The sequence below is a fragment of the Ipomoea triloba genome, chromosome 6, assembly GCF_003576645.1.
Source record: "Ipomoea triloba cultivar NCNSP0323 chromosome 6, ASM357664v1".
Classification (NCBI taxonomy): Eukaryota; Viridiplantae; Streptophyta; class Magnoliopsida; order Solanales; family Convolvulaceae; genus Ipomoea; species Ipomoea triloba.
This window is the reverse complement of record NC_044921.1, coordinates 9,658,532-9,678,072: the sequence shown is the minus strand read 5'-3', so window position 1 is coordinate 9,678,072 and position 19,541 is coordinate 9,658,532. Positions and strand designations below refer to the sequence as shown.

At 35.8% G+C, this 19,541-nt stretch overlaps 1 protein-coding gene across 1 annotated transcript; it reads left to right on the top strand.

The window, feature by feature from the left end:
- The first annotated feature begins 4,231 nt into the window (after positions 1-4,231).
- LOC116023451 (protein NRT1/ PTR FAMILY 1.2-like) lies at positions 4,232-10,299 on the top strand. The gene is made up of 4 exons (XM_031264453.1): positions 4,232-4,334; positions 4,593-4,810; positions 5,417-5,973; positions 9,450-10,299. The coding sequence occupies exons 1-4, from the start codon at positions 4,232-4,234 to the stop codon at positions 10,297-10,299; spliced, it is 1,728 nt and encodes a 575-aa protein (XP_031120313.1).
- The last annotated feature ends 9,242 nt before the right edge of the window (positions 10,300-19,541 follow it).

Sequence of the window (19,541 nt, the reverse complement as noted above, 5' to 3'; positions counted from 1 at the left end):
GGGGGTAGGCGAACCTAGAACTAAAGACTGAAGGACGGGCGAGTCTGGATGAAGAGGAGGCAATGGCGAAGGAGGTGGACGTATGGTTTCCATCGTGGACCCTCTGTCCAGGTTAGGTTTAGGAATATCACCAACACTTGAGTCATCCTCTTCCTCCTCGATACCATGGGCGTGATATAGGTGGTAATTATGGATAATACTGGACTCAGGCGCTGTAAGCAAAACAAGGTACGAGTTTATACTTCCCAAGTAAAAAAAAAAAAAAAAAACAAACAAACAAACACAACGGCTGTTGTCAAAAAAAACAAAAAAAAAAAAACAACCCACGGCTGCTAGTAAAATTAAAAAAAAAAAATTGCGACCTCCGAGGGGTGCTGGTGAGCGTGGCAGCCGGCAAGGGCGGCTGACCGCAGCAGGTTGCGCCGCCACCTGGCACGACAACTGCGCATGGCCGGCTATGAGGCAACCACGCGGCTGCCTCGAAAAAAAAAAAAGAAGGAAAGGAAGGAGAGGGGGGCATGATCACTTATCTAGAGGAACGGACCTCTGACTGAGCTGGTGGAGGATGACGGGATGGAAGTATGAGCAATGATCAAAGGGCCTTCCAGCGCACAACAAATCCACATGGGCATCTAGTCCTGGGTAGGATTCCATGGTGTATGCAGTGATGTGGAAGGACCAGGTGTTGGTAAACCCTAAGAGGGTGATGTCGTCCGTATCAGACATGTACAACAATTTTTATTTCTAGTTCTTTAAGGTGATGGTTAATCGAGATGAAGTGTAGAGTGGAATCAGTGTGGCCTATGTATAATACGTGCAGGAATAGAGCCAAGGACGGAGGCACCTTGACCTCACGGCATCTGGTCAAGAAGCAGGTAATAAGTTTGTGGGCGCTTGGGGTGAATTGGTACGGAGTAACTTTGAAGGCGTTAAGGAGGGCTAACACAAAGGGATGGAGAGGGAATTGCAACCTGGTGTAATCGAATGATAATGCGTGGTCACCAAGTGGGGGAGAGGAGGTTCTACCATGTTCTGTGAGGCCTCTGCCCTCACCACGTTCACCCTAGGTCCCAACCATTCCACCATTGGGCTTTTGGGTCGCTGCTTCTTGGGCCGGTATCCTTGGGCTTTTGTACACATTCTCTTGGGCCCTACGCCCCAATTAATTATTACTAGCTTCCTATTTCGTTCGATATTCTTTTATCCAGTTTATGGTGGACCCGGTCTCGATAAAACCATCAGTATGTTTAACAATTATGCCAACTCTGATTGAGATGAGGTTCGAACCTAAGATCTTTCTTATATAAATGAATAAGTTAAGAATATATAATAAATAGTTAACGGAATATTTTGTTACTAAAGTTTATACTAATGGAATGCGGCGTTATTTAAGGGAATAAAATAATATAACAGAGAGTAAATAAGGAAAATCATAAAAAATACTAAAACCAAAATAATATGAATAATTCATTTCAACAAACAATTACACCAACATTTTTTAGTTCCCGTTAGGGCCTCTTATTAGATTTGTAGATATGTAGATAAGGTCAGATCAATTTATATAGTTCTAGTTTCAAACAAATCTTATTAAATTCAACAAAGAATTATACGACAAATTATATCGTGGACCGTGGTCCACAATGCATTGTGGACCATGATCATAACTGAACTGCAGTTGCGTTGAACGGATACTACAGTTGTGTTGAAAAGATACTGCAGTTGTGTTGAAAGGAAACTGCAGCTGCACGGAACAGAGGCCGTTCATCCGTTCCACACAACTGCAGTATCCGTTCAACACAGCTGCAGTATCTTTTCAACACAACTGCAGTATCCGTTCAACACAACTGCAGTTCCAGATGAATGGCATGGCCTCTGTTCCGCACAACTGCACTGCAGTTCCTTTTCAACACAACTGCAGTATCCTTTCAACACAACTACAATATCCTTTTAACACGACTGCAGTATCAACCATGACCCATGGTCCACAATGCATTGTGGACCATGGTCCACAGTATAAGTACTGGAATTATACCAACATTTTTTTTTATTTTATTGGCTCTTATTAAATTTGTAACTAGATAGAAGATCATATAAATTTAGTTGAGCTTCAATCAAATCTTATTCATTGATGTTTTATTCAAAACAGAATATACGGCTTCGAATTCATAAATAGAATTTTCTTGATTTTAAAATAAATAAGAGTATCTTCTTATGGATCTTGAATTTGATATGAGTGGGATACGTAGATAATGGGAATATTTTGTCGCCGTGCAGATAAATGAATATTACAGCTAGGATATCAGAGTCAATCCGTTCAGTTTTGAAGTCAATTTATATCGTGAATTAGGGTTCGCATAGCATTGTGGATCCTAAATCAAAATGACACCGTTTTGATCTTTAAATTATATTGTATTCTTTTCCGTCGTTTCTCACGTTTCTACATAGCTAATAATACATTTATATGTACAGAATTTACTCTTAAGGTACAAAATTTCATAACACAAGAGACATACATATGTTATATATTTACTTATTTTGAAATATGATTTAGGTAGAAAATTTATGTTTTATAGACACAGAATTTCACAAAACAAGATAAAAATTTGTAACATAAAACACACAAAATGTTATGTGTTACACAATTACTAATTTGTTGCAGGTATAGAATTGATACTCTTACGGTACAGAATTTCATAACACAAGACACAAAAACTCAAAACACAAAACACATACACATGTTTTATAGTAAAAAAAAAAAAAAATTGTAACGTGAACTGAACAACCGAACAATCGCTATCAAAAGTAAATTGAACATTACATTGTATAGGACCAGGGTCCACAATGCATTGTGCATCCTGGCCCACAATATAACGTTCCAGTTTTGAGCTAGTCCTATCAGGCTGTCGGGTTAATTGTTCGGACTAATTTGTTTTTTTGTTTTTTTTTTGTTTTTTTGTTTTAATGATTGGATTCAAAATTCTTCGCCCTAACCCTAAAACATTTGGTTGTCGAGCTTATCGAATGAGATTAACTAAAACTTTTGAAATTTTCAATTTAACATTCTAAACTTTCAATTTTAATAAACTAACATATTTGCGCTAATAAATATAAACTTATACATTATTCAATCAATTTAAACGTCAATTTCAAAATTTCAACTAAAAATAATTAATATACTTACACTATAATATAATATTTATAGTAAGTTTTTTATTTTTCATTTTTATTTTCATAAAAAAGGATTTTATTTTGTAATAAATTTATTAAGATTTTATTAAAAATTAATAAAAAAATATTAAAGATGAACTTACATCTAAACTATATATATATTTCGAATATTTTTGTAACAAAGAATAACTTTAAGTGACTCGGGTTATTGTACTAGTCCACAAAATTTTGGCCTAGTCCGTTCAGGCCAACATATCGATTTTAGACTTATTTTTTTATCGGACTAAAAGATATCAAATTATTAGTTTCGGACTAAGAGTGTCGCATCATTGCTTCTCAAATATCATACTTAGCTTCAACATTCTTCGATCTGGCCGGATATTATTAATTATTAAATTTAATCAAGAATCATTTCAAGAGAAATTTATTAAACAATTTAAGAATATGATTTGGAGATCGATCTTAAACACGTTCATGATTCCGCAACCACGGTGGATAGTTGACATTAAGGATGAGAATAATTCATACGGCTCTTATGAACTATTAATTAAACTAAACTCAGTTGTAATCTTTATTAAAAATCTTTTAAAAATTCTATTTAATTTATAATACTAATAGATATTAATAGAATTTACGCATTTTAAAGAGCGTATATTTATATTTATATACATACAAGAACAGAAGAATTCGTGGTGATTAAGGATCTGAACTTACTTCTGAAGGCTTTTGATGCATTCTGGGGGCATGGTTATGTTCTCAGAAACAGATGAGTTACAAGGAGTTGTATTTCATTACCATATTATAATTTAAAAAGTTGTTAGCTTATTACGGTATCATAGTTTAAAACGTTATATATAGTATTAGAAAGCTTTCTAACTTAGTTTCAGTAATTAGATCAATTTTGGATACTTTGTAATGCGCTATATTAGTAAGTAAAGTTTTAATCCCAAACCAAAGGTTTTGGGAACTCAAGAAAACCATTCCCTTTTTCTGCAATTCCACCAGGCCTTTGACGTAGAACCCATAACAGCTAGCTTTCCACTAACATTGGAAAGTTGTTGAGATGATAAAGGGATCGGAGAATGGCGGAAGTGCAATTGCCATGCCTCTCTTACAAATTTCTCATTCTTCAAAGGGTGGCTTCACTACCTTGCCTTTCATCATCGGTATGTAAATGTTTTCTTAAAACCATTTCTTGTTAAACTGTACTTTCCCATTATTGTTACTGTCTCTAAATTCAACAGTATTGTTAGTTTCTAAAAGCATGCAAATTAAGACTGATGTTTAAGGCCAGGTCAAACGTTGTCTGTTCTTGGCGGATGCGTGTGGGTTTCATGCCTTTTGAGTGTGGGCTGAAAATGTTCATATCGTTGTTCACAGGGATGCTATATATGATTTTATTTTATTTTATTTTTTTTTGATAGGAAATTCGGCATTTATGAATATGGCGTCAAGCGCCGTAGCGGCTGACATGATAGTGTATTTGATGAGAGAGTATCATATGGATATGGCTTCTGGTTCGAATTTGATCTATTTTTGGTCCGCGCTCACAAATGTTGCACCTGTAATCGAAGCTTGCATGGCAGATTCTTCTGTTGGTCGGTTTCGAATGATTGGATTTGGTTCTGTTCTTTGCTTCCTGGTACGTAATATATACTTCCTTCCCAAATTTACATATTTATGGAACTTCAATTCATATACAGCGGCAATGTTGGGTAGAGGCTGATAACTGGATAAATCTAACACTTGGTAATTAAAAAATTGCTAGCGGAAATAAGTAGAAGGCCAAGTCTAACATTTTACTTTTAAAAAATGTGATATGACAGTATCAAAATAAAATTGCCTTTAACAAGTAGTATTAGGACTAGATCACAGGTCACAAAAATTGTGTAGTTAAGATCATCATGGAGGATTGTTATTAGCTATAGCTTTTGCCATATTCTAATTAACAGGCAATATCATGGTTTCAAATGTGATATATTGATGCCACTAAAGTTTTTTTTTTTTTTTTTTTTTTTTTAATTTTTTAAGTTAATACCTAATTTGGTCTCTGGATTAAGATTTCACTACTTTGATATTTGACTACAGTCCAAACTAAAATAGTCATGATTAAGATCTAACAATTGCATAGTTGGTGATGAAATTGAACAAGCTAGAAGTTGAGGCTGGGATCCTAATAGTAGAGGCATCATATTAACTGGATTTTTGATTTGGATGATTTAATGGTATAAGAGTTTGAATTTTGAAGGGGACGACACTACTTTGGGTATTAACCGTGATTCCACAAGCAAGGCCGTCTCCCTGCAGTGAATCAACGGACAACATTTGCAGATCCGAAGCGACAACTCTCCAACTGTTTCTCCTATGCACTAGTCTGGTTCTGATGTCGGTTGGGTGGGGCGGGATGAAAACATCCTTAGCATTTGGTGCCGACCAGTTGAAGAATTTACAGACTAAGGCGGTGGGCGTAATGGAGGGCTACTTCAGCTGGTACTATGCCGTGTCTGCGTTGTCTATCATTGTTGCTATGACTGGTCTGGTTTATATCCAAGAGAACATGGGATGGGAATTAGGCTTTGGCGTTCTTGTTGTGTTCTCTTTCCTCGCCGCTCTCTCCTTCTTCCTTGGATCTCCATTCTATGTCAAACCCAAGCCCAAGAAAAGCTTAATCACCGGATTCATTCAAGTCATCGTTGCCTCTTACAGAAACAGACATCTCCACATTTCATCATCAGGTCAAAAGGACAGTAGTGTATCCTATCATTCGCAGGGCACTAAGCCGATTCTCCCTACCCAAACACTGAGGCAAGTGAATCTTTAATGAATTTCTTTGTAAAATTAGAAGAGCCCATTTTCTGCGTCTTTTTATCTTTAATTTGTCAAATAACCACCCTAGTGGAGAGTTCAGCAATAGGTGACTAGGAAATTATTAGGTGGAGCCGGCCTCTTAAAATTGTGGTGATGGTATATAAGAAAATAAAGTTATGCTTTCAATTTACTCCCTCTGTACCTGTCCTATTTACTATTCATTGGTCAAACCAACTCTTTCTTCTTTACTTATTTTCTTTAGTAATTTTTTATTATTTTTAAATTTAATTTTTTGTGTTTAATAGTACTTTTAATGTAGTTTCTAAATATATAAATTTTATATATTAATGCTAAACTTAATATTATGAAAAATTGGATTAAAAATTACTTCAGTCAAGCATCGTTAAACGAACCAGACAACCATTTTTAGACGGAGGTACTATATAATTTTTGACGTAGTGGTGAGCGTTTGATCTAATAAAAAGAATCAGAGTCAGAATTGTTGGACAGAGGTTGATAAAAGATCAACTGTACTCCAGTAATTTGTGGTCAAGTTCAAAAAATAAAGTTGGGCATTGACTTTGAGTTATATTTTTTGGGAGTTAATACCCAATTTGGTCTTGACTATAATGATTTTTCTTGATTACTATTTTGTACTTAATTAGATTATCTACTATGATGATTTTACTCAATTAAGTAAATATAACTTTGATAATTTCACTTTTGTTAATATTCAATTTAGTCCTAGACTATAATAGTTTTACTCCTTCAAATTAAAATCGGAGATTCCCTTTCCTCATCCGCTCTCACTGCTCATCCTATCCTACCCTTGGCTGCTATCTATGCCATCCTGATAAGATATTCAGATATCAAAGAGAGAACTGGGAAAGAATCCACAAAAAGGGAGCCCCCCGAGCGTCAGGCTCTCTTATCCCAGCGAGGAAAGACAGGGGGCGAAAGGGATATTAGTATAGAGTGATTAATATACCTGACCTATGGAGTCAAATAAGAAAGAGAGAAGTAAGCGGGAGTACTATTCTCAACTATAGCTATAGGAAATAAAGTCCCTTTCAGAAGGGGGTCTATCGCCTTAAGGCTAATTGAAGGACAGATGGCCTTCCCTAGCCCCTTTCATGATCAGTCGGTCGTACGCCACGATCCAGATGATGACGGATACAAAGGCGAATATGGTGACCGAGCCTGCTGGGATTTCCAAGTTTGGTCCGATGTGGCGATCCATGGAGGTCGCTTGAAGCACGGCAAATGAAGATTGGTTTGCGTTTATTGACATTATCGCACCTGTCATCCATATTGGGATCACCCTTATCAACGCTTTCAGCTCCTCTACTTGATCCACCCTGCACAGCCTCCAAGGATCCACTGCTCGCCCATCCCAGGTTAAGTCTCGTTGAGGATCTTCTACAATGCACCGCCTTGTTAAGGGAACCTGAAATCAACAATACTGTAAATCGTGAAAAATTAATATAATTGAGTACTAAATTAAGTTAAATAACTATAATAGTAAAGGCGNGAAAGGGGCTAGGGAAGGCCATCTGTCCTTCAATTAGCCTTAAGGCGATAGACCCCCTTCTGAAAGGGACTTTATTTCCTATAGCTATAGTTGAGAATAGTACTCCCGCTTACTTCTCTCTTTCTTATTTGACTCCATAGGTCAGGTATATTAATCACTCTATACTAATATCCCTTTCGCCCCCTGTCTTTCCTCGCTGGGATAAGAGAGCCTGACGCTCGGGGGGCTCCCTTTTTGTGGATTCTTTCCCAGTTCTCTCTTTGATATCTGAATATCTTATCAGGATGGCATAGATAGCAGCCAAGGGTAGGATAGGATGAGCAGTGAGAGCGGATGAGGAAAGGGAATCTCCGATTTTAATTTGAAGGAGTAAAACTATTATAGTCTAGGACTAAATTGAATATTAACAAAAGTGAAATTATCAAAGTTATATTTACTTAATTGAGTAAAATCATCATAGTAGATAATCTAATTAAGTACAAAATAGTAATCAAGAAAAATCATTATAGTCAAGACCAAATTGGGTATTAACTCCCAAAAAATATAACTCAAAGTCAATGCCCAACTTTATTTTTTGAACTTGACCACAAATTACTGGAGTACAGTTGATCTTTTATCAACCTCTGTCCAACAATTCTGACTCTGATTCTTTTTATTAGATCAAACGCTCACCACTACGTCAAAAATTATATAGTACCTCCGTCTAAAAATGGTTGTCTGGTTCGTTTAACGATGCTTGACTGAAGTAATTTTTAATCCAATTTTTCATAATATTAAGTTTAGCATTAATATATAAAATTATATATTTAGAAACTACATTAAAAGTACTATTAAACACAAAAATTAAATTTAAAAATAAAAAAATTACTAAAGAAATAAGTAAAGAAGAAAGTTGGTTTGACCAATGAATAGTAATAGGACAGGTACAGAGGGAGTAAATTGAAAGCATAACTTTATTTTCTTATATACCATCACCACAATTTTAAGAGGCCGGCTCCACCTAATAATTTCCTAGTCACCTATTGCTGAACTCTCCACTAGGGTGGTTATTTGACAAATTAAAGATAAAAAGACGCAGAAAATGGGCTCTTCTAATTTTACAAAGAAATTCATTAAAGATTCACTTGCCTCAGTGTTTGGGTAGGGAGAATCGGCTTAGTGCCCTGCGAATGATAGGATACACTACTGTCCTTTTGACCTGATGATGAAATGTGGAGATGTCTGTTTCTGTAAGAGGCAACGATGACTTGAATGAATCCGGTGATTAAGCTTTTCTTGGGCTTGGGTTTGACATAGAATGGAGATCCAAGGAAGAAGGAGAGAGCGGCGAGGAAAGAGAACACAACAAGAACGCCAAAGCCTAATTCCCATCCCATGTTCTCTTGGATATAAAACCAGACCAGTCATAGCAACAATGATAGACAACGCAGACACGGCATAGTACCAGCAGTAAGTACGCCTCCATTACGCCACCGCCTTAGTCTGTAAATTCTTCCTTCAAATTAAAATCGGAGATTCCCTTTCCTCATCCGCTCTCACTGCTCATCCTATCCTACCCTTGGCTGCTATCTATGCCATCCTGATAAGATATTCAGATATCAAAGAGAGAACTGGGAAAGAATCCACAAAAAGGGAGCCCCCCGAGCGTCAGGCTCTCTTATCCCAGCGAGGAAAGACAGGGGGCGAAAGGGATATTAGTATAGAGTGATTAATATACCTGACCTATGGAGTCAAATAAGAAAGAGAGAAGTAAGCGGGAGTACTATTCTCAACTATAGCTATAGGAAATAAAGTCCCTTTCAGAAGGGGGACTATCGCCTTAAGGCTAATTGAAGGACAGATGGCCTTCCCTAGCCCCTTTCGCCTGCTATTATAGTTATTTAACTTAATTTAGTACTCAATTATATTAATTTTTCACGATTTACAGTATTGTTGATTTCAGGTTCCTTAACAAGGCGTGCATTGTAGAAGATCCTCAACGAGACTTAACCTGGGATGGGCGAGCAGTGGATCCTTGGAGGCTGTGCAGGGTGGATCAAGTAGAGGAGCTGAAAGCGTTGATAAGGGTGATCCCAATATGGATGACAGGTGCGATAATGTCAATAAACGCAAACCAATCTTCATTTGCCGTGCTTCAAGCGACCTCCATGGATCGCCACATCGGACCAAACTTGGAAATCCCAGCAGGCTCGGTCACCATATTCGCCTTTGTATCCGTCATCATCTGGATCGTGGCGTACGACCGACTGATCATCCCCGCAGCGTCAGGAATCGTTGGGAAGCCCGTCCATTTCAGCACGAGATCAAGAATGGGATTCGGGCTCGTGCTTTCATTCTTGTCAATGGTAGCGATGGCGGCGGTGGAAGGGATGAGGCGGGGCGCGGCGGTGAAGGAGGGCAGCGCCGCCATGTCCATACTGTGGGTGGCGCCGCAGTACGCACTTCTGGGATTGGGAACCGGCATTAATGGAATCGCGCAGAATGAGTTCTACATTTCGGAGTTCCCGGAGAGCATGTCGGGGATAGCATCCAATCTGTCGGACCTGGGCGCGGCGGTGGGAACTTTGCTAGCCAGCATGGTAATGAGCATCATCAATGAGTTGAGCGGAAGAGGCGGGCAACAGAGCTGGATAGCAAGCAACATAAATGAAGGCCATTACGACTACTTCAACTGGGTTGTTGCTGGATTAAGTATGCTTAACTTTGTTGTATTTCTTGTTTTTAGGAAGGCTTTTGGACCTTGTAGAGACGAGGTGATAGACGCCGCGGTTGTTGTTGAAGAAGGGGATTGAATTGGTAGCCACACAATAAACTTTAATTAATTTCAATGTGTTTAATTTGTGTATATATGCATAATGCATTGTTGCAATTTGCAAATGACAATACTCTCTCCCACAACATTTGCATGGGAATCCCTCAAATAACTATGAGCGTTTTTCTATTACCATATGCTCAATACAATATAATAATTTATATATAATTGAAAACTCCATTATAACACTATATATATCACTCATCTTTTTAACCCACCATCTATTACCAAATAAAAAAATGTATATAAGTTGGGCATGTATTATTCGCATTATTATTCAAGAAATACAAAACATATTTTTTGTTTTATGACTAAGTAGTAGTCAGTCGATCGGTAGGTCAACACAACCGCAAACTAATGCAATATGTCACATAACGTATGAGTCCTTTTTTCTTACTACCAAAGTGTAATGTTCAAAACCCTTACCAAGTACCCCTCGAAAGGTATTTATACATACGCATTCAACCTTGAAAAAGGAAATACAATCATTGTTAGGAACAAGGTATATTTTAGATTTTTATGACATCAAAGTCAAGAAATTTTTGTCACCAATTTTTTTTTTTTTTTTTTTTTTTTTTACTTTTACTTTTTAGACATAGGAACTCTTTATACTCTGTTCGAATATTATGAATAGTAACTCTAATGGTTACCCTCTTGGATGGTCAATAGAAAAGCCTAAAGACTGAAGAATGGAAGGGCCTACCTTACCTAATAGAGGAGATTTGTAGTAGAAAATCGAATAGTAAGGTCAATTATTCAAATAAAGGTTGTAAGCTTAAGGTTCGAAATATTAACTCGATTGGTAAGAGTTAACTGTTCAATGGAACTACTCGAGACATTTTCTGAGCAAAACAGTTCGAAACCTTACACGAACAAAGATTTATGAGAAAATGTTACCAAGGCAAAAGGTGTAACACCCCTATTTTTAAATCCAAAATAAATTATTAGAAGATCATCCTTTTAAATTAAACATCCATTAAAACTGCAGAAGCGAAAACAACCTAGAAAAAAAAAAATAGGAGTGCTACCGCCACTTCCAAACATCTACCTATATCCAAACGTAAAGCTTAAACCAAATTGATCAAGATTTAAAATAACTTCTAAATTTATTCGCAAAAACAAGTTCTAATAAAATAAATTCAAGTTACTAATTGATAAAATATCGAATCTAACTCCAGCTAACTAACTAATTAACCAATTAAATAACTTCAATAATAATGTGTTCTGAGTGGTACGAATCACTCTCATGCTCAAAGCTCATGCATGATCACCTAAAATAATCAAAGAGTAGAGCACAAGAAAACACACAAAATTAGCATAACATTAAGATTCACTTCACCCAGTAAAATAATTTATTTATTTATATAATATAAGTTTAATACTCACTCCAAAATAGGATTTTATAAAATATAAGTTTTAACTCACACCAAGATATATTTTGTAAAAATATGGGATTTTAACCTACACCAAATTAGGAATTTATATATATATATCACATGTTAATTCATCATAAAAATTCTCATATTTATCCACTAGTTACCAAAATGTCAATGAAAATACCCATCAGGAAGTCAATACTTAGACCCCTAAACCAAAACCAACCGGACATAACCAAGTTGACTCGAAACTTAATTCTTAAGTATGCATACCCCCGAAGGGTTTTCTAGCCCAGTGAGTAGAAGAAATCCGGAGAGTCTGTGAGATTAACTACCCAGCCCACACAGGTATGCATGTAATAATAATCAATAACCTAATTGTGAGTTTCACAGCTCACATAGTCCAAGGTACACATTCTGCTCACATAGTCCAAGGTACACATTCTCCAAAGACCAAAATTATATATTTATACGTAAATATAAACCAAGATATTTTGCCAATGTAGAAAATCCATACCAACCATGATTTGTCAATTTTCCAAAATTTTAGTTTGCACTCAATATAGATACATATATAATTTAATTAAATTGCGAGATTCTCAGGCTTACACACGTAAAATTTGGTTCAAACCCATTAGCTCGTCTACACTATAATAATAATTCCCAATTCACATATAAATCAAAGGAATTAATAAAAACCCTAGTACTACCCAAAAGATATAAGAATAGAGTTAATACCCAATATAGTCCTCGACTATAGTGGTTTTACTCGATTTAGTCCTAAATGACATTTTGTTCTTGATTTAGTCCTCAACTTTGATAGTTTTACTCAATTTAGTCATCTGTTAGTAATCTTGTTTGTTGGCTGTTAAAAGAAGGGTCAACATGGTAATTTCTCCTCCCTCTTTTTTGGTTAGATTACCTTCTCTCCGTAAAATTTATGAAATTACAAAACACTAATACTAAGATACTAGCTGCTAATGTAATAAAACATAATAAGAGTAATTATTTCTTAAGCAAAAACTTGTTTTGGTAAATCAATCTTGGAAATCTATATCTCTAGGAAATGAATGGGGTTTGAACATGAATCTCTATATACTAGAATACAGGTTTTGCCATTACACAAATACTATATATAAACCATTTTAACATTTTCAACAATTAGTATTGATTTTATGAAGAAGAGGAGGGAGAAGTATGGAGAAGAGGGTAATCTGACCAATAAGGGAGGAAGAAATTACCATGTTGGCTCTTCTTTTAAGGGTCAACAAACGGATAACGGATGACTAAATTGAGTAAAACCATAAAAGTCCAGGACTAAATTAAGTACAAAAAGTCATTTAGGACTAAATCGAGTAAAACCACTATAGTCGAGGACTATATTAGGTATTAACACTCTATAAGAATATCTACGAAACTTACGAATCACAGATGGAGAGAATAACATTGAATGATGTAAAGAACGAGACCAAAATCTTGTTGTGTAAACTTTGTTATTGGGCGAAAAGGAGAGGAACGAGAGGGAGAGAGACGGCCAGAGGAGGGGAATTTTAAGTTTAGGGTTGTGATGGAATTAGGTCAGACTTGAAAACATATATAATGTGATGGAATCCTAGTTAAACTAGGAAAAGGTAATATGAAGGAATTTGGAAATAGATATTCAGAAATTGTAACATTTCTATGGCCAACCTAATTAAACATAGTTTTCAAGATCTAATAATATAGTAAAATAATTTAGGAGTAGGCTGATATAATTATAAACAATTTTTTTTTTTTTTTAGTACTAATGACCCTGTTACAATGTAATATCTGTTTATAGCTACTTTCTCAACCTACTGAAGCACAACGAGTCAACAGTTGCCTCCACTGAGGCTCGAACCCACTCCCATCATCCATGTGAGAGTGTTAAACAAAAATCTGAAACACTGGAATTTCCTTGCCTGGGCACTACACGAGCCCAAGTATGTCCGTACTAGTGTTGTACAGAGTTGCCCTATAACACCCTCGATTTTCTAACATTCAATCCTAGTATAAATTAAGAACTAATATATAGAGAAATAAAATTTAGATAACTGATTCAAATATAAGTGTCATATCGCTAATATCTCAAAGATGCTACCGCCGTATCCAATCATACAAGACTGACTACCTGGCTAAAGAGTTTTTCGCACTTTTGGTTCATCTAAACTTCTCTCCCAACCATTCTCTTCTACCCCACCTAACTCAACTATGGAATCAACATTCTGGTCAAATTCAAAGTCATCTAAATTTTGAGTGTTACCATCCATTTCATAATCACTCTCAGAACAATCATTTGATTGTCCATCACTTTCTACATCACCCTCACTACCATTATAACCTAAATTATAAATACAATAATCAATCAAATAATGCACAACAAAACAAATTGAGCTTGGCAGTGGTCCCCTCTACTAGACAATAACTAACAGACTTTGAATTGTTAAAAAAAAAAAAAAAACTAGCATCAACACATGGTCCCCATACAATTAAAGATTTTATTGGTCCCACTCCCCACACATCAATAAAGTAATACTGCTATACAATTCCAAGAACACTTTAATTTAAACATTGACTACAAAGTACAAAGCAAACATAGTGCACTATGTCGTTTATGCCTTTTATGTAAACAAAGTGCAAAAAGTTTCAATAAACACAATAAACAGCTATAGACATACCTCCACACCCTAAAAAAACTCACATATAGAGACATTGAAAACTTACCAGCTTGCAGGGAATGGCTTCTCAACCGCCGTGAACTCATTCTTGTATTTCCACATTGGAGAACTTCACAGCTTCAAACTTCAAAGTGAGCTCCCAACGACAAACACGATTCGCACTTCGTCTTTACAGAGTAGATGTTAGGGTTTTTAATTTCGAAATTGATTTAGGTCTAAGAAGGGTTACTTCGATTTTTTATTTTAATTTCAACAACGAAGGGGAAGGCTGAAGGCATGGAGCAAAATGACATATTTACCCATTCAAAAATGGTTGACTTCAATCTCCGGTGACTTTAGGCCAAAAAATAGGCCGGAAGTACCATTTTAACTAAAAAAACAATAGTCGTGGATCGAGAATAAAATGTTTGAAAGTCGTGGTAAAAACTTGAAAGTACCACTATAGTCGTGGGACCAAAAGTGCGAAAAACTCCCCGGCTAAACTATGCAGTTAACATATCCAAGTTCATCTAAAACTAAAAGTGTTCACTAACCCAGGTGTCCAAGCACCAAGAAAACATAAAGAGTATTAAACACTATTATAGGTCTACATCAAATAATCGATGGAAATGATTAATATTCTAAGAGCTAGAAAACAAAATACTAAATTATTCTAACTCCCGACAAACATGCTCATCAATCAGTAATCCAATACTGAAAGGGGTTAATAAAACAAGTGAAAAACAACCCCTTAGCATAAATGCTAAGTATAAACCACTCAACCCTGTAAAGTAGGTATATATATATAGGTTTAGAAAATAGGTAGTTTAGACAATCACAAAACACATCATATAACAAACACTACATAGGACCATAGAAGAGTAGATCGAGTAATTATAGAGTATACATTTAGAAAAATAGATAGATTTGACAATACCAGGTAGCATATACCACAAAGAGTCATAGGAGTAAAGCAAGTAAACATTGGAGAATATACATATATGTACATATATGTATATATGTACATATATGTATATATGTATATATATATATGATAATGTTAAATATAACAATACGATACTGAAACGGGAAATACGATCTCATATAAATCAAAAGGATCCAAGCCCGGTTTACAATACAACAAAGGCTCGAAGGGCTCGGCGGGTCGGTAGTGGGATTTCCTACTGTCCGAGCACACTTCAAGGCTTAGTCCATAATTAGCCAAAAGATCCTCTCTCTCCTCATTAATGCGGTATTTATAAGAAGGAAAAGGGATGATCCGGGCTTCCGGCATGGGGAGCACGTGGCGGGCATGCAACTACTCAGCCCTCCGCCCGAGAGCAGAGGTGCACGTGTCGGTCGTGATGGGACTACTATCAAGAACAGAGGGCGGCTCCTGACCCGGTTAGGTCGGCCGGGCCTACGGTCAGATATAACTACGGTTCGACCTCCCGACCGCAACCCAAACCGTACAAGGTCGGGGTATTTACACTATCAATATATATATATATATATATATATATATATACATATCAATGTACATACATATATATATACATATATATATACATATATGTATATGTATATATATATGTATGTACATATACGTATATGTTCATGTACATATACGTATATGTACATACATATATACATACATACATACATACATACATATATACATACATACATACATACATACATATATATATATATATAGGGGTGCGCTCCCATGTGAACTGCTGCCCAAGAAAGTAATGAGAACGCTTCACAGCCGTCCACGTGTCCAGATCAACGAATCATATGTAATTTAAAAAAAAAACGACGTGGTGGTATTTTCGTAAATTACTGGAACTTTGGTGCAAGTAATTGTGTTATAAGTGCACCTAGTTTCACTTACAAGTGCACCTATTTTCGCAACTATTTTCACTTACAAGTGAAAGTAATTTACCTTGTTAATATTCATGCACCTATTTTTGCAAATATTTTCACTTACAAATGCAAGTAATTTACCTTGTTAATATTCATGCACCTGGGTGCAACCTAGGTTCACATAATTATAACATTAGGTGCACCTAGTTATAACATTAGGTGCACTTAGTATTGATACTCAGTGTACAATTCACTTGCACCTGTAATACATTTTACTTACACTTGTGGCCCTATTTTCACTTACAAGTGCAAGTAATTTACTTTGTTAACATTCATGCACCTGCACCTAGTTATAACATTTGGTGCACCTAGTTATAACATTAGGTGCACTTAGTATTTATGCTCAGTGTACAATTTACTTGTGCCTATAATACATTTTACTTGCACGTGTGCACCTATTTTAACTTACAAGTGCAAGTAATTTACCTTGTTAACATTTATGCACCTGGGTGCACCTAGGTGCATCTAGTTATACATTACGTGCACCTATCTATAACATTAGGTGCAATTACATCCTGGACACGTGACACGCTGCGGTTCATCCGTAGTTCTCTCCTGGGTGGCCCGTACGCACATGAACGCCATCTTATGTATATATATGTATATTTATATATATATAGCAAGCATTGGACACATCATACTTGCACAATACTCCTACACTCACCAAGTACACTAAATGCATAGATTCAATCTAAGTGGATGAGAAATTNATATATATATATATATATATATATATATACATATCAATGTACATACATATATATATACATATATATATACATATATGTATATGTATATATATATGTATGTACATATACGTATATGTTCATGTACATATACGTATATGTACATACATATATACATACATACATACATACATACATATATACATACATACATACATACATACATATATATATATATATAGGGGTGCGCTCCCATGTGAACTGCTGCCCAAGAAAGTAATGAGAACGCTTCACAGCCGTCCACGTGTCCAGATCAACGAATCATATGTAATTTAAAAAAAAAACGACGTGGTGGTATTTTCGTAAATTACTGGAACTTTGGTGCAAGTAATTGTGTTATAAGTGCACCTAGTTTCACTTACAAGTGCACCTATTTTCGCAACTATTTTCACTTACAAGTGAAAGTAATTTACCTTGTTAATATTCATGCACCTATTTTTGCAAATATTTTCACTTACAAATGCAAGTAATTTACCTTGTTAATATTCATGCACCTGGGTGCAACCTAGGTTCACATAATTATAACATTAGGTGCACCTAGTTATAACATTAGGTGCACTTAGTATTGATACTCAGTGTACAATTCACTTGCACCTGTAATACATTTTACTTACACTTGTGGCCCTATTTTCACTTACAAGTGCAAGTAATTTACTTTGTTAACATTCATGCACCTGCACCTAGTTATAACATTTGGTGCACCTAGTTATAACATTAGGTGCACTTAGTATTTATGCTCAGTGTACAATTTACTTGTGCCTATAATACATTTTACTTGCACGTGTGCACCTATTTTAACTTACAAGTGCAAGTAATTTACCTTGTTAACATTTATGCACCTGGGTGCACCTAGGTGCATCTAGTTATACATTACGTGCACCTATCTATAACATTAGGTGCAATTACATCCTGGACACGTGACACGCTGCGGTTCATCCGTAGTTCTCTCCTGGGTGGCCCGTACGCACATGAACGCCATCTTATGTATATATATGTATATTTATATATATATAGCAAGCATTGGACACATCATACTTGCACAATACTCCTACACTCACCAAGTACACTAAATGCATAGATTCAATCTAAGTGGATGAGAAATTAAGGGTAATATACTAAATAGTATAGATAGGTAATAAGAGACACTTCCATATATATAAGCTAAATAAACTCGTAAGGTTAAGTAATAACCACTTTGAAAATATAGACACAAGTAAATCAGTATTATAGATAGATAGATACTTGAAAATATCATTTAGTATTAGCACTCTAACTCTCAAGAAAATAATAATACTTTATAATAATACTAAAGGTACATCAATCATGTCATCATAGCTATCAATCATGTCGATCTCATCAATATCATCAATCATATCATTTTCATCAAATAGGGAGGAGAAGACGATCCACAACATGGGATGACTCTGTTAGGGGACCTAGTCTCGAAGGCATCTAAATCAGATCATCTCATCATATCTCCCGAAAGGATCAGCCGTATAGTCGGGTATCATCTCGTTATAGCTTTCGAAAGGATCATCCATCTAGTCGGATCCTCCAAAAATATACATTTTCCTCACACTTTACAAATACAGGTATCATACTTATTTTAGAAACTCTTCTTTCCATAATAGGCTTTGTATAATAATATAATATACACCATGTTTTCTAAATAAAATATAGATATGAGTTTTGAAAATAAAGAATAAGTATAGGTTTACAAAATAATAAGGGTAGCATGGATATGGATTATGTATACTAACTTCCTCATAAGTAAATAACTTGAGCACTTCATATAAACACATAGAATCATGAATATTACTTCTCATTTATTCTCTTAAACATAGGTACATCAAAATATGCATTTCCAGTGAGAAAATGAGAATAATCATGCCTTATTTTAGAAAAGTGGACTTATACAGTTAACACATTTCATTTCAGGTAACCAATCAGATCAAACACTAAAACCTTCACAGATTATCTGGACCCGTGTACTCACAGTGGGCAGACCCAATAGGCAGGGGGCAAGGCCCTATGCCTTCAGAGCCAACGGTACCACAGCGCTAGCATCAGGACGATGAGGCCCGCCGCTAGGGCCCTGCGATACCGTGGTCGAGAGTGGCAGGGCTTTGCGACAAATGAAGAGGTATTTAATGGAGAAAAATGAAGAGGTAAAATCCACATCTACCTCTGGTTCTTCTAGCATGCATGATAGTGACTATGATAGTGTTGATCCTATGGATTCAATTTTCAAACTAATGAAGGATTTTAAAAGTGTGAAGTCACTAAATCCAAACTTAAGGAGGAAAATAGTCAACTCTTAGCTAAATGCGAATCTTTCAAAAGCATTATTGCTAAAAATTTTGAAATGATTTACAAATTAAGCCAGTTTGAAACACAAATCATCTAACTTAAGGAGGAGTGCAAAGCAAAGGAAGTGAGAGAGCACAATTTGCATGAGGTCATAGCCACTTTTACTAATTTATCCAAAATGATGGA

Coding starts and splice junctions, on each gene's coding strand:
- LOC116023451 (XM_031264453.1), top strand. CDS start 4,232: ATGATAAAGGGATCGGAGAATGGCGGAAGTGCAATTGCCATGCCTCTC. Junction 4,811..5,416: donor GTTCTGTTCTTTGCTTCCTG/GTACGTAATATA, acceptor TGAATTTTGAAG/GGGACGACACTACTTTGGGT. Junction 5,974..9,449: donor CTCCCTACCCAAACACTGAG/GCAAGTGAATCT, acceptor TGTTGATTTCAG/GTTCCTTAACAAGGCGTGCA.